The 21499-nt window shown below is 39.5% G+C and overlaps 1 protein-coding gene across 4 annotated transcripts in view; it reads right to left on the bottom strand.

Moving 5' to 3' along the window:
- The window catches only part of pcxb (pyruvate carboxylase b), a 292624-nt gene that overhangs the window by 144102 nt on the left and 127023 nt on the right, over nt 1–21499 (bottom strand). For all 4 annotated transcript variants that reach the window (XM_026161745.2, XM_080299926.1, XM_026161746.2 and 1 more), the window contains exon 12: nt 1960–2142. In XM_026161745.2, coding sequence (XP_026017530.1) covers nt 1960–2142 — 183 coding nt within the window. The remainder of the gene's footprint in view (nt 1–1959; nt 2143–21499) is intronic.

Below are 21499 nucleotides of genomic sequence, written 5' to 3'. Positions count from 1 at the left end.
TGTCTTCCAACCAGGTTAATTACAAACTACAATTGATTTTTCATTTTTGTTTTTGTTTTTTGCTTGAACCAATTTAAATTTCATAAAATGTAAACTTGTAGACTTTGTTATCCTAAAATAAGTCACCTATTTTCAACCTTTTGTTGCATTTAGCCATGTTCATTGTACGGTGGAAAAAGACCACAGAGAGGATTTATGGATGTAATGAAACTTTGCAACCTTTTTTGCTTTGAAATCATTAATGACATTTTCTGTTTATGTTAACTTAAATAAACTGGAAAGCATCTTTTCTCTTACCCACAGCTTAAGATCAGATATTTTGATACTGAATTATTCACGAAGCTGACTTTGTCTACTTACCAAAACCCTAAAGATTTCAAATCAAGTTTTTCACTTCAGTGAATATTTGCATCTATTGCCCGACCTAATCTTACAACAAAAACATCAGAGACTTGGCTCTCTGATACACTGTTATACATTGTTGCCAGATTAAAGATTAAAAACACCATTTACCTCTCAGTGGAGAAAAAGGCACATGTTTTGAGCTGCATGTATATGTTGGATTAGACTCATCGTGTTAATTTTTAATTGAGGAGAGAAAATTGCACATTTAAATGTGCTGTGAAATGTGTGAATGATGACAGCAACAGGAAATCCAAATTACAAAAAAAAATAAAAATCTTGTGCTTGTCTAATTCAACTATTAATTGGTTTTATAACATGTTAGCCATTTTTAGTGTTTATAAAATGCTAAATGTTATTATGCTGGCACATAAATAAAAAAAATATAGAGGTTTCCATTTATCAATGTAACATTGTACAAAGTTTAACAGGAATGTTTTGATGGTCGTCTCAGCAGTTACTGATCACAGTCACATGGATTGAGGGGGTTTAAATTGTTTTCTTATTAATGAATAAAATGCAAGTTGTCATAATTGGATTAAAAACACATTTCATCTGTTTCACCGCGGTTTAATAAAAACGTGTGAGGCGCACATGCAAACACACAGCGCTATAAGAGCCCGTATAGCGCTTTACTAGTCCCTAAGGACCCCAAAGCGCTTTACACATCCTGTCATCCACACACACACACACACACATTCACACACACACACGATGGCAAGCTACATTGTAGCCACAGCCACCCTGGGGCGCACTGACAGAGACGAGGCTGCCGGAGACTAGCGCCACCGGGCCCTCTGGCCACCACCAGTAGGCAACAGGTGAAGTGTCTTGCCCAAGGACACAACGACCGAGACCGTCCAAGCCGGGGCTCGAACCAGCAACCTTCCGATTACGAGACAAACTGCCAACTTTTGAGCCACGATCGCCCCACATCGTTTACATCTTTCTCTTTGTTCTGCAAGTGGGAAATAAACTCCCAGGCTTGTGTTTCTCCCTCACCAGCAGCAGTAATGCACTTGTGTTTCTGTGTATGGGCTGCAGTGTTATGAAAGGTGGATAGCACTACCTTAACAAGTGCAAGTTGTTGTGACAAAACTGCTATAAGCCAACAACAACTGGCACCTTCTGACACAGGCAGAGTGTGTTTTCAGTCGGAAAGCCAAGAAATAAAGAGCAACATAAACCATGTAATCAGCCAGAAAGGTCACACAGGCTAAGTGTCCAAGACTAAGCGCACCACTTCTTAGCTGTGGCACTCTGCAGCAACTGAGTACACACTCGCTCTCTTTCAGCTTTAAATGCATCACACCATTAATCTAAACTACCCTGAGTAGTTTTAGACGGGCTCTTACCATGCCAGCCACCAATACACAGAGTAGAATTCAATTTATATCCGAGCTGTGAAAGAATCAATCCCCATGCCAAAATGTTCATTAGTTCCCGAGTTTCCTCATCAGCTCAACTAGCCAAACAACAGCTAGAAAAGCAAATTAAACCAGGAAAAACATGCACAAAGTTGGAACCCTTTGGAGCGCACTTGGCCGAATGTCCTACCTTAACCCCTCTCACTCTGAACTCAGCCAGAGCTCGGCTCATCTTGGAAGCTGCTGTGTTCAGGTCCTTTCCGCTGGCGATGACTTTCACTAGTAATGAGTCATAGTGTGGAGAAATGACGGCACCCTGGAAGGCTGAGGCGCTGTCCAGACGGATGCCCATGCCCTCGCCGCTTCGGAAGACCTGGCAGGAAGAACACGGCACAGGTTAATATTTTTGAAGGAAAATGTCTGTCATTGCACAAGAGAGACATTTAATATAGAAAAAAGGTCATTATTGATAGTCTGTTATCAATATATAATACATTTTCTGTACACTCAGGACAAATTCTCAATTTCTGCAATTTCTGATTTGTTCATTAACAATAAACAAATGTGCAAAACAATATATGCACAGTATTTTTGTGGATTTCATTACATTGGATTTTTCTGCAGTTGGCAAGATAATACACTTGGATAATTTGCCAATACAAGATTTAGTGTTCTCATTAGGGATATTATTGTATTACCCTGCAAGGTCTAGTAATGCTACTGAATGCATTTCCCCCCCCCAGCTATTCCTCTTCGATATATTTTACAGGAAGCACTAACATTTGTGTTATTTCTGCTATTGAAACTGCTATTAACTGGTTGTATTTTCACTACTTTGGAAACAGACAATACTGGTATATGTCCCTGCAATCACTGTTTGAGCTGGGATCAATGACCAGTGCAGGCACATCTATTCAGACCCTGAAAAAAAGCATATTAAGGAGCCAGGCAGAAAAAGTATCCTGGTGTCTCAGTGCACTGAAATGTAACAGTGTGTTAGATTCAAATGAAGCCTTTCAAGCTTAGTCACATGTCTCTCATCACTCCCTCATTTAAAATATAAAAGTTAACTTTAAAAGACCAAAAGCTAAAACATTCTGCTCCTTCTGACAGGGCTGTCATTTAAACAACAGACATTGAAGCGTCACATCTACCAGGTGCCTAAAACCTCAGCATAACGTAACATACACTGAAAATAATGGAGGCCAGATATACAAGAAGAGGAAAATAACGAGATGAGAGTGAAGAAAACGAGCATGAGATGAGTGAGAAAGGCTGAACTGTTCCAAACCACTTGGCAAGAGAGCAGAGAGGAAGGCGAAGTGAAGAGGAGAATGAGGAGTGTCCAACACTACAGCATATGGAGCCCCTTGAGGGCTGGAGGAGAAAGAGGAGTCGAAATTATAATTATAACAATGTTTTGCCACACTGGTGATCTGCTGCTAATATTAACAGATGAAGTGCAGAGCTGTCAACATTCATAATAACATTTTTTCATTAATCATTTGCACCACAACTCGACATTTCATCTAGTATGACCCCTCTCCTGTGAAACAACTCGCTGCCACATTAAAAAAAACAAAACTAAATAAATTTGTGATAGTAATGTTTAAAAAAAAAAAAAAATCAAGCCAAGCCTCATCTCTGTTTTTCATGGGAAGTGGAAAATCAGAGCAGCAATTTAATGTGCAAACACATAAATACAGAACATAATGAAAAACTTGAAAGTCAGTATTTAGTATGACCATCTTTATTCAACATGGCCTGAGCTCTTAGGCAGCTTTTAGTCAAAGTTCTCCAGGCTTCTTAAAGGACATTCAGAACTCTTCGTAGGCTGTGGCTCCCTTTTCTTCTGTTCTCTGTCCAGAGACTAATGTTGAGGCTCTGCGGTGGTCGACCCATGACTGATGGCATTTAAATAATAATGTAATATGTATACTTTATTGATCCCTGTGGGGAAAATCCTCTCTGCATTTAACCTTTCTAGACTATATTGCATGGTGGAACATCTGACCCCCACTATGTCTTAAAGATGGCTGTAGACCCTCACTGATGTGCCTCCCTCCTGACCTACTCCATACATGCCGATGATGATTTCAACCAAATCTTTCAAATTTGGATTCCTCGCTCCATAAGACCTGTTGCCACTAATTTTTAGTCTTCTCCACAGCCACACTTCCACCGAGACAATTTCTGAGGCTTCACTGAACAGCAGAAGGATAAACTAACGGGCCTGATGCAGCTCTCAGATCCTGTGTCAGGTCTGTGGCGTGTCCATTTCTCAAGGATGTGACTTTTAGATACTCTTCATCTGCTGTAGATAGTTTGTTTTAGGCCTGGCACGTCTTACTTTGTCTTCTATTTGTCTGGTTTGTCTGTTCAAATGTGCCATTTTTTAGGCAAATGGTTCTTTGGGAATCACCCTGTTGGTGCAAAAATACTATTTTATGCATTAAAAAACTATTGGCTATAGCAATTTTTACAGATTTGACTAAAGAAATGGGAACAAATCATGTGTATCCAAGGACAGAATTTCACATTGGCTCTTTATTAAATTGTAGTATGCATAAACACAAGACCTGTTCATCCCATGAACAAGGTTCCAGTGTTACGTGGATAAACAGAAAACTAAAAATTCAAAGAAAAACTTTGAAAGGCCTTCGGAAAATTTGAGCACTGTTCACTTACAAAAAAATTTTTAAAAAAAATCTAACGCTTCTTGGAAGCAAAATATAAAGTAACGAGGGGTGTCTCAACACATCTGTACGCCATTTCTTTACCAGTGACTTGTGGTAGAACAAAGTTAACCATTTAATCGCTGCAGAATTTGCTAAGAGGAGTGCTAACAAAGCGTTATGAGAGTTGGCACAAGAGGTGATGCAGCTAGAATAATTAGGACTGCACATTTTGGTGCAAGTATTTTTGCACTTGATGGATTTAACAGTTTAAAAAAAAAAGAAAAGAAAAAAAAAAAGGACAAGTTGGCGATGATGGAAATTGTGGTTGTAGGCAGGTTCACTATAAACTGGACGGCGTCTTACAAAGACAGACAAGAACCCACAGTATCTGTGTCAAAACTGAAAAAAAGCCAAATCAGCCCAAATGAGCACATGTAGAAGCAACATTTAAGCCAAGTTAAGTGCCGCAGCAGGGAAGTAAAAGATGTGAAACTGCAATTTAGACATCAATACATCTGATCATCAAGCTGAATACTAAATAAATACCATGAGTATTGATGCATTTTTCAATTTGAATTTAATATTTCAAAGAATGACTTATTCATTGGATGTCCTCCACCAAGGAGGAGTTTTGATTTGTTTCAACTCATCTGGAGACCAAGTGGAGAACGACTGCCTGCAGAGAGCAATATCCTATTTCAAGGATCTCCCCTTTGATATGGGGCTGGTCATCAGCACTTCAAGTGTTGCTCAAGTAGATCTCAAATGTTTAGACTTTTATTTTACAATTTACAAGCTACTCTGCACATATTAGACCAAGTTTCAACCATGCTTGTGTAAAAAGTTGATCAAATCTTCTCAATAGTGCCTGATAAATTAAGACGTGGAATATCTACTTGAAATTGTCCAATCTCTACAGTGTTGTTTGCATTGTTTACCCCCCCCCAAATAAAAAATAAAAAAAGTGAGTGGTAAATGAAATATTTTACTGAAGCACAAAAAGCAGGAACAGTGATGTTTTCTGCTAATTGAAATGACAAAGAAAGTCAGAAATAAAGCAAACCCAAATATATCTTAGGTTTCTTTTTCTGCTGCTCACAAAGAGAAAAAAGAAAACCATCCCACAGTTCTGTTGATGGGCTGTACTCTGCCAACTGTGGCTTATCGGTATTGCCAATGGGGCTCTAGGGCAGTTTGTTTCCACAGTCATCTTGAGGCCGTTGCCAGCTCTCATCTGTGCAAATACCCCTGGGAAAATCTACAATCTGTTTACTTTTCCACTACTCATTAAATCTTTCCTTATTGTGGACTGGCTATATTTTAAAATTGTTCTGTCATCCTATAAAGCTGCAGGCCAAGCATACACACACACACACACACACACACACAAGACAAATGCAGTTGTTTGCACTGAGTGCTATGTTCAAGTGACTGGCTGTCTGATAACTGTCCAGGTTTTTCTTGCACGCTGTTATTTAATATCAAAAAGCTAGATCTCCCAGAGGCAAGTAAAGCGCTTAGCATTGCTTATGCTCAAACTGATGCTGCTTTTTGATTTATTCAGGCTATAGTCTTCACAGAGGTTCACTGGGCATCTGGGCCTGTTTCAGCAACACCCCACTGCATAATGAGAACGGTACTTGGCGAACTCTTTTATACAGAGGTTGAAAAGATGAAAAGGAGGGAGACGGATCAGTAATTAGCTCGAAGCCAATTCTGTTCCTGACATCCTGGCTTTGTTGTTGGCATGCAAAAACCTCAAAGTTTCTGAAACTATTAGGGCCACCGAACAGCGATACAGTCTCACATTTGGATCAACATGTGCTGATGAACCTGATCTCAGGATGACCACGGACATCTCCAAGGAGGAGGCACAGGAGGGCACCACCACTGAAATCACACTGGATTAAATCTAAAAGCAGGATCTGATGATTTGACAGCTATATGTAGGAGCAGCCCGTAACAGTGCCTGGTGCACTGTGCAAGATACGGAGCACGTGGAGTTTTCTTCAAGGACAATGTTGCTTATTCAGCAAGACAATCCCAAAACACATTCAACACATATTACAATACCATGGCTGCAATGCAAGAGTGCTGCAGACTGCTCACCCACATAAACATTTTGATGAATTAAGGACCAAAACCACTGAACTGTTAAGTAGCCGAAATCTTGTGCACATGGAATAAAAAAATAAATAAAAAAAATGTATTTTCAAACTACAGCTATGACTCAAACACAGAGGTGATGCAGCTCTGATAACTAGGACTGCAAATACTCCATATGCATGTTACAATGTTTTTGCTGCTACAGTATATCAATATGATCAAGAGTAGAAGGAGTAATTTTCTGCAAAGTGAGACTCATGACATGTAGTGACAATACAAGTGATTCATAAGAAATCTGGCACAAGAAAAGATTTATCTGTAGCTACCGAGTACCAACAAAGAGCACCAGTCCAAACAGAAGTTAAAACCCATTTTTAAACATTCCTGGAATAGAAAAAGGGAACACATGAGTCTAAGAAGACTTCAAAAAAACTTAAAAATTAACACACACACTGAAATAGGTTGTGTCATAATATGGCTCAGTAGTATGTATGCACTCAACGTCTGAGCACACTCCTGGTGAGAGTGTGTCCTGGGATCTCTCCTCCCAGACCTGGATCAGAGCATCAGAGAGCTCTAACAGTCTGCAGTGATTTTTAATATCAGGTCCACTGATACAATACGTTGTATAGGCTAATTCTTGGGTTCCCCTTAGAGGTACATGAGAGCCAGTCAGTGACATCAATGTAATCATCCAGGAGCTGCCTATACACGCTGACCATATTTCTGCGCACCACAAGCCAAAGCCTTTGAACCGGCATAAGCTCCAATTTCATCCTGGTACCTAACAGCACGCAGGCTACCGTCCTTGATCTTCCAAGTATATGCTTCCCCAGGCTCTCTCTAACCCTCTGTCAAAACCAGTCATGCTGGATGATAACACAACTTTAGCCACACTCTGCTTCTTCAGACTCCTTCACATCTATCATACATGCTCAGTGTGAATCTGCTCTGATCTCCGAAGAGAACGAGGCACCTGTAGTGAGCCTGCCAGTTTTGGCGTTTTCTGGCAAATTCAGAACTAAGATCCCACAACAGGATGCCGGGCCCTCACGCCACCTCATGGAGTCCAGTTCTCATAGTGTGGTCAGAAACATGCTGGGACCCTCTGTTCCTCCTCACAAAGAGGAGCAGATACTGGCCATCCTGCTGAGTCGTCTCGCTCTCTCTCATAATGTAAGAGCCCATCTCACAGCATCTCTTCCACACTCTTGAGACACATCAAAACTCCTTGCAACACCACATACGGATGTGCCATCCTGGACGAAACGCCACCAGGAGGGAAAAGGAGGGCAACGGTCTGGTCAGCACCTGCAACAAAATTCCCTTTTCGGATACTGTCAATTTAATTTGTACCAAAGTAGGTCAAATCCCCAACAGACTGTCATCAAATCCAGATTGGATATCAAAGTGGAAGTTAGATTAAAAACAGTTTTGCCTCACATGCAAACCTACACACTTTGCCTGTGTTCATTTTCTCCAGTTCAGACACGTAACCTCACAGCATTATACCACATATTTGTCATAACAATCTTGCCATACAGCTGCAGCCTCCTGCAACACTGGAGACTGCCTGCACAGTCTCACTTAACTGGACCCACACAAAGAAACACTGATGTATTTAATAAAAGATTTATGTTTGAATACATAAATCTTTGCTACAGGCTTTAATATATGCTGGACAGCAATAAGAAATGCGGCTATAAAAACACACATTCATGCAGAGAAATCTGATACCAATATTGTTTTGAAATAGATTTTTTTTTAACTGTAAACAACTCTACGCTGCCTGTGTCAGGAGACTAATCAAATGGGCAGGAAGACAGATGCTTACCGTTACACTTTACTGAACAAATATATATACATGGGATATGTAGTTGGACTGGAAGCCAAACGACTCAGTGGATATTGGAACCAGTCAGACAAGTAGTTTAAATGGGAAAATACAAATGGGAGAGGGGGGGAAAAAAAAGGAAATATAAATTCCAGGACACTATCAGAAACAAAACATTTCCACTCTGCGCCCCCCCACCCCCTTCCCAAATTAAACCAGTGTAGTGGCATTTCTATATTTACTTTTGTCTGCTATCTGTTAACGAGGGCTTGTGAACTCTCGCGCTGTGCCTTTGTCAATATATGAAGACGCAGTATGTGATCACTGCATTGACGGTGGCTTCAAGCATTTCAATATCAGCAGAATTTTGCCAAAGCAAAATGCCACAGAGACCATCCACTTGCTCAGCATGGGCTCGAACAAAAACAGCATCTCTAAAGATTTTGCAGCCAGAAAAAGAAAAAGTATGAGAGACTATACAGGCAGATTTGAATGGAAGGCCAAGTACCACATAAATAATTAAACCGAAGGTGGCAGCTTCTTTCAGCTCAGGGCGCTGTACAACAGGAAAAATTCTCTCACTCTTTCACCACGTCATTTTATCTCCATCTTAACTCGTTTTCTTTGATGCACACAAGACATACAAATAATTTAAGTGCTTAAATGGTTTCACTCACACACACACACACACACACGGTTCTCTGTTGTCTTGTACACTTGTGTGGGCTGTCATCTTGTTCCTTATGCAATAATCCAGCTTTATCCTCCTGTTTTCCTTGGGATTCCTGTTAATCAGTAAATGCACATGTGCACACAAGCTAAAATGAAGGCTTTCTGCTTAATACTATCTTCCTTATAATATTTCCACAATCAAACAATGCCACTTTTCACCATCTTCCCTCCTTTTACCCTCACAATTTGTTCAGTCGTTACTGCAAACTCTGAAAGAAAGTATCCTTTAATGTGATCTCTACCTTCTTTTCCAAATGCTCAAAGTGCCTCTCTCAGATTATCCTCCATTCACTCTGAAGCATAGATCAATGGTATATTTCTCTTCAATTGCAACAATAGCTTATGTAAAGATTGTAGAGAACTGAGTCATAAAACTACAGTGCGGTTGGCACAAACAAATGAGCTGAAAAGTTTCACTTGACCAAGTCGATATGCCACCTTAAAACAGTAATAAGTGAAGAGCACGAAAAAAATGAGTCCAGAGAGCCCATTTGAACATTGATTTAAGACGTCTACACATATAACAACACATCAGTGGTTTTACTGAAATGGTTTTATCCAACTGTTGGGAGATCACAGAGTTTCAGTGTGAGAGCTTTGCAATTTATCATGTGGACAAGCTTTACACCACTGAACTCAGAGACTGGAGAAATCCCTCTCAAGCAATAACAACAAAAAGACACTTTACTATACAAAAAGAGCATATTCATCAAACATTTGTGTTGCACAGCTCTCTTTTTTTTCAGCAATAACAATTTTAATTATAAAAAGTGCCAAAGCAGAAACATGATTTAATGTGTTTTCACTTCTTTGGTAAAGGAAACAAAGTCACAGGTTTGATCAATCGTAGCTCCCAAGCTCACATTTGCCTCCGCAGCAGGAGTGCTATGGATGTGGCCACATATATAAACACAACTGGCCGAACCTCTGCCCCTGAAGTAAAGACGGTGGGGCAAATGGCGGCTTCAAAAAAAATCTGCGTTCGCACCTGTGCATTTTTAATTGCTTAATTTTGAGTTTATAACAATGCATCGATTGTTGGAAGACATACTTACACACTAATTAAAAGTGCAACTTCTAACTTTCAAGTAAAAATACAAAATCGGCCGACTGTTCCTTTAAAATTGAAAGTAATATAAACTAATATCGGTTGGTCAGCTTCCCGCTGTTGACAATACTGTGTTTTTAAAGACGTGGTACATTGCAGCAGGGGAGTGTAAAGTGCAGAAACAGACGTGAAATGACTTTGATTTTGGGCCTTAGTTTCAAACAAACAACTGAACAAGATCCTTGATACCTTCAACTCATTTAGGGATTTTAACACAGAAATGGTTCAATTTCTCAGCCTCCGTAAGTGGACCCTATTCCAGATTTCACAGTTAGCTTGCTTTTGTGATAACAATGAAACCTCTTCAAAACACTCTCCAAACCATTTACCATTAAGTCCGTTTTCCCTTTTATCCACTCTACTCTCAATTCCCACTTTACAGACTCCTCAACCGAGGCTCAGTCACAGCCCCTTCACCTCAAACCTTTCATCACCTTCGTCAAACTCAGTCCTGCTGCTACCTGGTTAAACTCTTTTGCATTTTGGCAGCCTAGGCTTACATATAGACTTATAAGTCAGCACGAACGCACCTGAATCTGATCTATGGAGAGGAAACATTGAGACAACACTGCCTGCCAGAAACAGACCAAAAGTGAAGGCAATATCTGAGCTCCAACTGATATCGTACCAATTAGAGTTGGAGAGGAGCAGATGGAGAGGCAGAAACACAGAGAGGTAAGGAGAGCAATGAAGGGAACGAGACAGAATAACACATGGAGTTGGGGAGAGATGAAAATGTATGTTCCATGTTAATGTTTGAAGTCAAGCTGCATGGATGAATGAAGACGGAAAGAAGTGAGACAGGGGGAAGTGAAGTAAAAACAAGGTCATTCGCCAACACCTATTTCAATACTTCAAAGAAACAAAACAAAAGACAAACATGTTTTAAGAATTGCATCGTGTGTCCAAGCATTACCAGATGAGGCCGGAGGGTCCTTCACGACCCCTAAAAAGACCCTTTTTAATTAATTCTCTATACAAAGTTTGTGGGGAGGTCAGAAATGAACACCAACTTCAAAGGGGGGAAATAAATCCAGCTTTCAATCACTTGACACAGAAACAAACTTCACAACTTTGTCACCAGTTTTAAAGACTCGATGTCTCTAAAGCATCTTCCTACTTTTCTCTTCTTTTTGCTAAATGCGTAAGTGGGTTGACTCCCAAGGAATTTGGTGACAGTTTATGTGCAGCCCTGGAAAAATCTGGCCATCTCCTGAATTTAATTACTGATGTCCTTCATAACTGGGTGTCTCGCTGTCACAGCTTCTGCATCGTGCCAAATTAAAATGTGCACTTGGTATGCTGTCACAAGCCCCCCGAGCCAGTATGTTTACCACAGTTTTCAATTAAAATATTGACCTTTTATTTCACTTAAGCCTAAATTAAAGAAATTCCAAGGGAAATGTTAACTTTTGAAAGTGGGCAGATGCCATAAGCTCAGTCTCCACTGACACCATAATGGTTATGGTATTTAATATTCCGAAGAGCTAATGACAGAAGGGTAACAAATTTGGCAAAAAAATTGCTACAAATTAAATTGATGGTGTTCTATGTGTATGTAGTACATCCATGTGATGCTACTGGCCTTTAGCTACAGGTGCTTTACGCTGGTCTGCTTTAATACCGAACTCCACTGACTGGAGAACTTAAATGCCTATGTTGATAATAAGCGGGACCTCTCACACTTCACTATAACACAAAGGGACAAACACTAGAGGTTTATTTATTTTAAACAGAGACCTTTTCACAGAATTAATGGCTGCACTGGTTACATAAATCCGACTCGGCTGAATCATGGCTAGTCTAACGACAGCAAAGCAATTTCTCCTTGCTTCAATTAAAAGTTACTCTGCATTTTCTACAGTCTTTCACAAGTTATTAGCAAAGTCTGAAACCAGGGAGACATGAACATTCTCATTTCATTAACAGAAAGTTAACTGGAGACTTTCAGTGATGCATGAAAGGAGCCTTTTGTAAAATCATTTTCTTTCACTGAAATTATTTTTGAATTTTGGAAAAGAAAAAACCTGCACTGGTCATCTCTTACATGCACGAGGATCCTTCTACTGCAAATAATCCAGTCACACTGTCAATGGAAAATCTTTTAGTGCATATTTTTCATTATCTGTGGCTGTAATCCACAGCTGCTGTACAAGTGCATGAATTTAAAGTACATCTACTCCGATACTTTATTTCACTTTTACTCCTATATTTTCAATTTCACCTTCATTTCCTGTCCTGTACAGTACAGGTTCTATTTTATACCATCTCACAAAACCATTACCTACCTCACTTTCCTCCCTGTATGTCTCCCTGGGGTATCACTGGCTTTATTTATCCTCTTTTACTTCATTTAAAATCTTTTCTTCCCTTCTTCCCTGCTCTGACTTTCAGTGTTTATTTTTCCTCCTGCCTTCCGTTTCCCTCTATTTACCACTTCACAGCAGCATCGATACATTTTTAGGCCAAGTCCAAAGATGTGTTTGTGTCCTTCATAATAAAAACATATTTATAGCCAAGTACTAACTAATTTGACAGTAAATGTTTGTGCACACTGCAGAGCACACATGCCCTGCTTTCAGATTCTTGTTGCCATTTATCAAAAGCCCATTTTTTGATACTCATACTGAACTGCTTTCTCCTTTCAATCCTCTCAGAGTGTGTGTTCCAGACGGAGGTATAATGACCCTAATAAGCAATAGAAGACTGCTTCTTCACAGTTTTTCTTCATTTTCATTTTCTCCCTTTTTAGCTCTGAATCTTCTGTCAATTATCACCCATTCTGCCTTGCTTCTACTCCTCAGAACACATTAATTTCCCCCTCTCTTCATATTCTCATCATCCTCCCTCTCATTTTCACCCCTTTCCTCCTTTTATTTCCTTTCTACTCCTGTGTAATTCCCATCTTCGCTCCACCCCACACACCCGTGGCCCAGCACTTCACTTCGACTGCCATCTTCCTTGCTTGAACCCTCTTCCTTCTTAATCTCTTCACAATTTCGTCCCTCCCTCCTTCATATATTCCTCTATTAAAAATTGCCATTAATCACCTAATTACATACAGTAGTAACTGTTCCATGATTCCTCACTACCATCATGAGGAGAAAATATGAAAAATAAAAATCACGCACAGCTCCTTAAAAATGTACCCATAAATGTCCACATTTTGTCCAACACCAAGCAAAAATCCAAACAAAGTGACTCCCAGCATAACCTCAGGAAGAAATACTGGGGCAGAGATGCTTGATGCCACACACACACACACACACACACACACACACACACACACACACCTCATGTAGTATTTAACATCCGTGTGACCATTAGAGTCAGTGGCAACCAGATGTCTCTGACAGCACTACAAGCTGTTTGGGGGTTTGGACGGAGGTTCAATGGACACAAACACACTTATTTGAATTACTAGCAGTTCACACTTACACAGACTTGCAGCCACAGTAGATATAAGTTGGTTCAGGAGGAGATGCAGACTTCTGCTATGAAGATGCATGTTTACACGCGTATGTACTGCATGGAAATAAATCCTCAGATCTTGCACATACAGTTTCCACCTGTCAATGCCTATGAGATTCTGAAGAGAGCTAGTGATGTCTAAGTTTATACTCAAAAAATAAAAACAAACAGTGTCTGAGGAGAATAAATTCAAACATAGTAATTCAACAGCCTAGACAAGACCCATCAAAGTTTCATCACCTCAGGGAAGCTGTTGGATTTTAGGTCCTAATGTTTAAATATGGAAATCTTGTTGAGTGTCCTCAGAAAACACCTTCAAAGTTCACATCTGTCCTGTGTGATTCCACCTTAATGTTTTCTAGTGTCTCTCTGCTTTTTTACATTTAAGCAAATCTAAAGCTCAATTACAACCTGAGCATTAAGGTTGCCCTTACTTTCAACCTAAATTTTATTGCAGTTTATGCTCATAGAAGCTACATGTTGGCATGTTCTCATTCTTGGCTAAGCTGCACTGTTTGCACCGGTTTAATGGTTTATTACTGAATTGTTAGTCAAAATAACAGCATGACTTTATAGATTTAAATGGGGTCCACTGGGTCACTGTCACATGACCTCACATTTGACTCTACGAGACCTTAATATACAGAGGACTGTGGTTGTCTTAGTGACTGTAAAACAAGCCCACCCCTCCACCGCCGTGTTTCACAGTTTGTATGTAGTGTTTGTGCTGATATGCTGAATTCGATTTTCAGTAAAAAGTTCCAACTTTGTAAAGCTAAACTATGCTACATTTGCACATGTCTTTGTCATGTCTCGTCTATAATATCCTGACCATAACTTGAACCTGGTATTCAATACCGCTGCACAATCCACTTCGTATCGTCTGTCATGTCTTTATCATACAGTTAGTAATGTATAGTTATCATTATAGTATTGTTTAGTTAGTAATTAGTTCCTTTTATCCCTTAATTTTACTGAAGTTTAGCACATTATTTATTTGTAATTTCTAGTTTGATATCTCTTGGAAATATATATTTTATATACTTATAATGCACCATGGGGGGCTTGGGGTGAAACAGAATTTGGGTACACTGTATACCATGTATACTGTTGTATTGACAATAAAGCTCTTGAATCTTGAATCTAAGCTGTGCTGCCATGTTCTTTTAAAGAGTAGAGGCTTTCTACTGGCCCTTCCAAAGAAGCCACACTTGTTCAGTCTTTTTCTGATTGTACCATCATGAACTTTGTAGGCTTCATTTAGCTAGTTAGAGTGAGAGGTAGGTCTTTGATTATTTTGAGCACTGCATGGTCTGACCTTGAGGTGATAATTGACTCCTATAAGATCCATGACGACTTGTTCCCACTGAATGTGTCTTTTGCAACATTGAGTAAAAGTCAAATGAAAGACTACCTCATTGTGGCTGTTTTAGTTGGACACACAACTTATCAGGATTTAAAAATCTTGCTCTGCTCAACACAGTTGGGGACCTTTATGTGAAACGCCATCATCCCCAGTCAAGGTATTTGGATTTTCTACCAGTGTGCTTTACTTTTGATTGCTAGTGCAATATTAAAGGATTTTTTTCCCTCCGTGTGCATGTGGCACTTCTTCGCCTGCGGCAGAAGCCTTAGCCACTGCTCAGGCTTGTCGAGACTTCTCTCATCTTCTTCTGGCTCACCCAAAAGTTCAAACCATCTATCAGCTTTCATCTGCGCTGCCCATCTTCCTCACTGTGACGGCGCCGAACACATCTTAAGGCTATGCCTATACCATCCTAATATCCAAGTGCTTCCTCGTCAATTCCAACTTCAACAGATCTTTGATGTACTTGTTGCTTCAATGCTACGTATTTCTTGCGCCTGCAGGATCATGCTGTTTAGGTTCATAAAGTCGGCTACATTTTTTTTTTTTTTTTTTAAATCTATCACATACACCGATATGTTTTTCTGTACTCTTTTACAGTAAAAAAAAAAAAAAGAAGAAGAAGAAAAGGAATCGTCCATGTTCAGTAGTTGTGTGAAACCGAGGGACACATGAGTAATTCAGCACATTAATCGGCCACCCCTGCGTTTCATATAAAGTTCCTCTGTGTATGCAAGTATGTCCAATAAATTAAAGGCTTTCATTGAGATTTTGTTATAGAACTGTCAAAGTTACAGAAAGCAGTATTTTTTATGCAGCAAATAAAGAGTTCATTAACAACCAGAACAACAGTTAAAGGTGCTTTTTTTTTAACTCAGATTGCTACGTGGTTCAACGTCAAATTTGACATGAAATGCTACTTTTAATAACACGCAAACATTTCACCAAACAAAGAAAAAACTGCAAAATGCAGTTTCCATTGCTAAATTGCATTTAACTTTTAAAATAGTATCTGTGCACTTATTGCTTTATAAATGTTATTCACAGTGGATTTTATTTATATATTAAACACCGACAGCTGCAGACACGAGCAGTTTGTCAGCCTTTATCTGTTCTGTGTGCTTCAATACAATCAATCTCAATTTGTTCTTTTCTAAAATTATACAGTGCCACCCTGCCATGCAGCGTAGAGATAAATTTTAAAACTTTTTGCAGCAACCCAAGACAGGAAAAAAAAAAAAAAAAAAGAGGAAAAAAAGAAGAAAATAAACCAAAAAAACCCACATTATGATCCAAATTTTATTCCTGTAGCAACACCCAGAAATCACAAGATGATGTTCCTGGTCACAGATGCAATCAGCACCATCAGCAAACACATACAGATGACAGATTAAAAGGAAGCTGCTGTGTGCCAATAACACATTACGAAACCTTTTGCACATTTATCTTTTTAATCATGTGACAAAAACAGAGGGGGGTGGAAAATATGGCAACTGAGGAACAATGTAGAGAGAGAGAGGAGGGAGGAAAAGGCACTTTGATGGGAGAAAAATCCTGGCGCCAGTCAGTGGCAACCCTCAGCCTCCTAGTAGATACAACCTATGGTATGAATTTCAAAATCCTAGGTCACTTCCTTCAAGTTATCATGTTCACAACACTTTCAGAAGTCAACATCACTGAGATTCAAATCCATCTGTGATTTTTAGTAGATACGATTAGGGTATCAATTTCAAACTCTTAGGTCGCTTCGTTCGTGTCTACGTTGCCTGCCCGACTGCGCCTGCCCAGCAGGGCGACGACAATACCCCAACAGCCTTCTACGGCCGAGGGACAAATATAAGATAAAATTCAATGGAAGAGAAAAATTTGATCACAGACTACTTTGTGTGGTTTCTGTCTCCATTTTCATTTTCATGTCTGCATTAGGAAATGCAACACCATAGCAACAAAGCAACAACACAATCCAAAATTCACTGGCAATCACTTCTCTCTCTTATCCTCACGCTCTCTATACAGTATAACAAAAAGCATCTGATTCTTGCTAAGCAGGTCACTTTAAACTACTTCTTCCCTCCCTACATTGCACCATCCTGATTTTCACTCCATTTCTCCACCAGCTCCAACTTTGTTCCTACAGTCATTCAACTTTCAGCCAATTCTTAAGATGAATTCAGCTATTATTCTGTCACTTTTATATTTTATATATGCAACAATAACAACATATTCATGAAGTGGACCTACTTGTGTGTTCAAAGCATACAAATAAGAGATTAGCACTGGTTGCACTAAATGCTACAGCAAATACAAGACAAGAGCATCACCGTAGACTGCTAGCTAGTCCAAAAAGGAGGAAAGAATATTAGCCCTTTCTAAGATAAGGAATCTGGTAAACAAATAGCAGCTGGTTTTATAATATTTAGAATGAGTCAACAAATTAAAACTCATCAATTCATCTGTTACAAAGAAATTATCAGATAGAAAAAGCAATACACAGACTATCCATCCCTTTTATTTCCTGAAATGCTTCCAATGTGATCGACTGTGTTATACACTGGTCTCTGTTTACCAGAAAACTGTAGGTTTGTGTACAGGCTGATATTTGTGTCATTAACTGGTTCATGTACTTGATGATCTGCTGAATGTTCATATGAATCGTCTGCTCCGTGTCTTTTTTCCCCTCACTCTCTCAAAAACACCCCACACGTCTAAAATAAAGGCCTGGTCCTGTCACCTCATGCATTGCAGACCTTCCCTTCTCATCATCCCCTCCCATCCAACACATACAGAACTCAACTGTTTTATTTTGAAGTCAAGCTGAACTAGCAAAGACTTGAAGGTCTCAAAGGCATTAAAAATACATGACAGATAGACAGAGAAAAAGAGCAAAGTTGAGGGAGGAGAGCTGTAAGGGGAATTGACAAAGAAGGCAAAGCCAGAGTGCGATGTAGCAGAGTCAAACGCAAACAGTGGGAGCTTAGGAAGCAAAAGTGGGAGTGAAGTGGGGTGAGAGCAAGAGGGAGTATCAGGAGTGCTGAGGAAAATGCCAGAGATTAAGGTAAAGCTGCTACGCAAATTTCAATTAAATGATAAAAGAAAAAAAACAAACGTGAAAGTGAAGCTTCATCGACTTAAAGTGCTCGCTGTGCATCACTCTTCAGCCCACGGTTGATCACTGGTGGACATGAGGTAACCTCATGTCTTTACCATGACATCATATTAATCAGCACTTTACTTTCAATGTTAGTGGCTTCAACTGCTGCTCATAGTTGAGTTTAATTCAGGTCACTTCATGGAACCGACTGTTACTCAACCAGTCGTTGCTTCAAACTGCTAAATTTCATGGACTTTACATCGTCTCTGGTCACTAATCACAGCCCTCCCTGTGTGGATGCCGCTTAAGAACTAAGGTATGACAAGCCAAGGTTAAGGGAAGTGAAGTTATAATGCTAGATATTAAAAAAAGGGAGGGAAAGAGGGATTATTAGTTAGCCAGTTTTATGGGAAAACATTTGGGTGGGCTGCCAGGTCCTTCGTTCAATCGGTGTAGCAGCAGCTGGTGAAAAATATAGATCAAGAGCAAAGTTCAGAAGCAGAGAACTTTTTCCAATCCTGACTCACCAAAGAACCTTCAGGGGCTTTGAGCCAAAAGACCATCTCCTAGATTTATTTTTAACACCACTTTTAAACCTGCATTGTACATACTGTGTCACAGAAAGTGAAGAAGAACATCGGTGTTCAGCAGGGAGATGCAGATAGATGCTCAAAAATAAATAAATAAATAAATAAAATAAAAAATTATTACTTTCAGCCTACAAGCGTTAACCTGAGAGAAACAAAACACTGCAGCTCCCTAACACCAGGCACAAAAGCAAATGACAGTAAAGGAACGCATCAGCAGCACAGAGCTCAACAAAAGAAAGTAGAAATCAGTTAAAGTCAAATTGCACTTAAAAAAAAAAAACAAACAAACACCAACATTAAATTAAATCATCAATTTGAGGAAACAAATTATCTTAGTTGCCTAAAACTATTCAGATATATACACAGACATTTGAATCTCTAAGCACATAAAGAGTTTGACAAATATTTGGACAGTCACAACTTTTCTGTACCTTCTCTCTGTATGACACAACATCAGATCTGAAATTAAACAGTCAACATCCAAGTGAAGTGCAGACACCAAGCATTAATTTAAGGGGTTTGAAGAAAAATATAGCAATAACCCAACTGTGGATTTACAACAAACTGCATACCCGTTCCTGTCTTTCAAATAATCTTAAATAAAATGCATAATTTTCCATCAAGTCCCGTCAGACCATGACAACTAAGGTTGGAAAGCACGGACAACAGAATAGATTTCCTTCTTTGTCATGTTTGCAGCTGCCAATCAAAAAGATGGTGGATCTTTTAGCCTTTAGTGTTATATGCAGTAGTGAACTCAAGAATAGGGAGGTTAAGATGAAGTGAGAGACTGAATGTAAAAGTGAAAGTATTCTTCAAAGTCACAATGAACTTGCTGCATTTGACTAAATTAGAGCGGGCAGTATGTCCCTGCACGCTTCACCATTCATCCAACTGCTCCTGTCTTTTGTCGCAACTGGATGCTATGCATCACATTGCCTCCACTACTTTGCTTTCGCACTGCAGGCTTAGTTGTTGCTCCTGGAGTACTTAAAAGTTGAATGGGAGGCCCCTCTTCTATGGGCTTCCAGTTTGGACTCAAAAGTAGAGATAGTGTCTGTCTCCTAAGATTTGGCTTAAAACTTAACTTTTTAATAAAGCGTACAGTTAGGGCTGGATCAGGTGACCCCGAATCCTCCCCTAGTTATGCTGCAATAGGCGTAGGCTGCTGGGGGATTCCCACGATGCACTGGGTGTTTCTTCTTCAGTCACCTTTCTCACTCACTATGTGTTAACAGACCTCTCTGCATTGAATCATACTTGTTATTAATCTCTGGCTCTCTTCCAAAGCATGTCTTTTTATCCTGTCTTCCTTTGCTCATCCCAACCAGTCACGGCAGATGGCCCCGCCCCTCCCTGAGCCTGGTTCTGCTTAAAAGGGAGTTTTTTCTTCCCACTGTCACAAGCAAGTGCTTGCTCATAGGGTTGTAGTTGGGTTTTACTCTGCATGTATTATTGTAGGGTCTACCCTGCCATACAGGTAGACCCTGAGGCGACTGATGTTGTGATTTGGTGCTGTATAAATAAAATTGAATTAAAAAAAGAATGGCATCATTAAGGATCGTTCTGAGAAGATTTAACAGGCAAACGACCTATACCTAAACAACTTTTTAGTCAACTGTCCAACTACCTAATAGGTGAAGCTACATATCAAACAGCCGTTTCTACAAAGCTTCCTTATTCAACATATATTGCAACGGTATTAAAATACAAAAATCATCACAAAAATATTGCAAATACTTGCATAAATATTTGTTTTTATGAAAAGAGGATGGAGATAAGTGAGGAAAACAGAGGAAAATCTAACTGTTCAAATACATTTTAATCTTTCCTACGTCTCAAATTCACATCCACGTTCCATCTTTATCCGGCATTTCCCTTTCCATTGTGTCCATCTCCTCAGGTACAGCTTTATCCCTCCTAATCCACCCTCATCTGAACTCCTTTACTCACTATATCTTTCTCATCCAAAACCTTCTGGTGAGGTCTTGCCATTTCTTTGACTTTTGCCTCAATACACTCCCAACTTGCCCTTTCAGTCTATTCCTCCAACATCTTTTTCAGCTTGAACTCTGCCTGAAACCAAGTTTGTTTCTTACTGCAAATATAGTTTTTAAATACACGCCACAGCTGATAGGTGTATGTGGTGTGTACTATTTAAATATCCTTACCCACGCTTTGTGCTCAACTGTAAAATTGGGATTTTAATATCTGCTAACGCTCCATCGCAGACCTGTTTCCATCTGCCCTCCTTTAAAAGGACACAAACGCAGCAGAATATTCAGTTGAAATTGAAAACTATTAAGCGTCCCATCTTTATATGCATGCATACGTGCAATCCAAATTAATTTTCATTCTGTCTTATTTTGTTTATGACCCCTCTGTCTGCCTCATCTCTCTCTCTCCCTCACATGCCATCTTTTTACAAAGACCAATGAATTAATGAGCTACATTTTTATCATTGAAACTGATGAATTACTCTGACAGATTAACAGGAAACTGGATATGCATAATATAATCAAAGTGTGTTTGTGTGTGTGAAAAGAGTGGCTATTCGTGCTGCAATGTAAAAGCACCAGTATAAAGCAGTCATTCTGCACGAGTCTGTGCGCATGTCTTTACTGTGTGGGCATGTCTTTTTTGTCTAACAAGGACAAAAGCACTTTGATTATTATGCCCAAGCCTTGATCTACCCCTGCAGTAATGCATGACGCATCACACACACCCTTATCTTTGACTTCCTCAGTCTCTGCA

This window comes from Astatotilapia calliptera, chromosome 3, assembly GCF_964374335.1.
Source record: "Astatotilapia calliptera chromosome 3, fAstCal68.1, whole genome shotgun sequence".
NCBI classification, from domain to species: domain Eukaryota; kingdom Metazoa; phylum Chordata; class Actinopteri; order Cichliformes; family Cichlidae; genus Astatotilapia; species Astatotilapia calliptera.
Note: the sequence above shows the minus strand (reverse complement) of the source record. Positions and strands in the feature narration are given on the sequence as shown.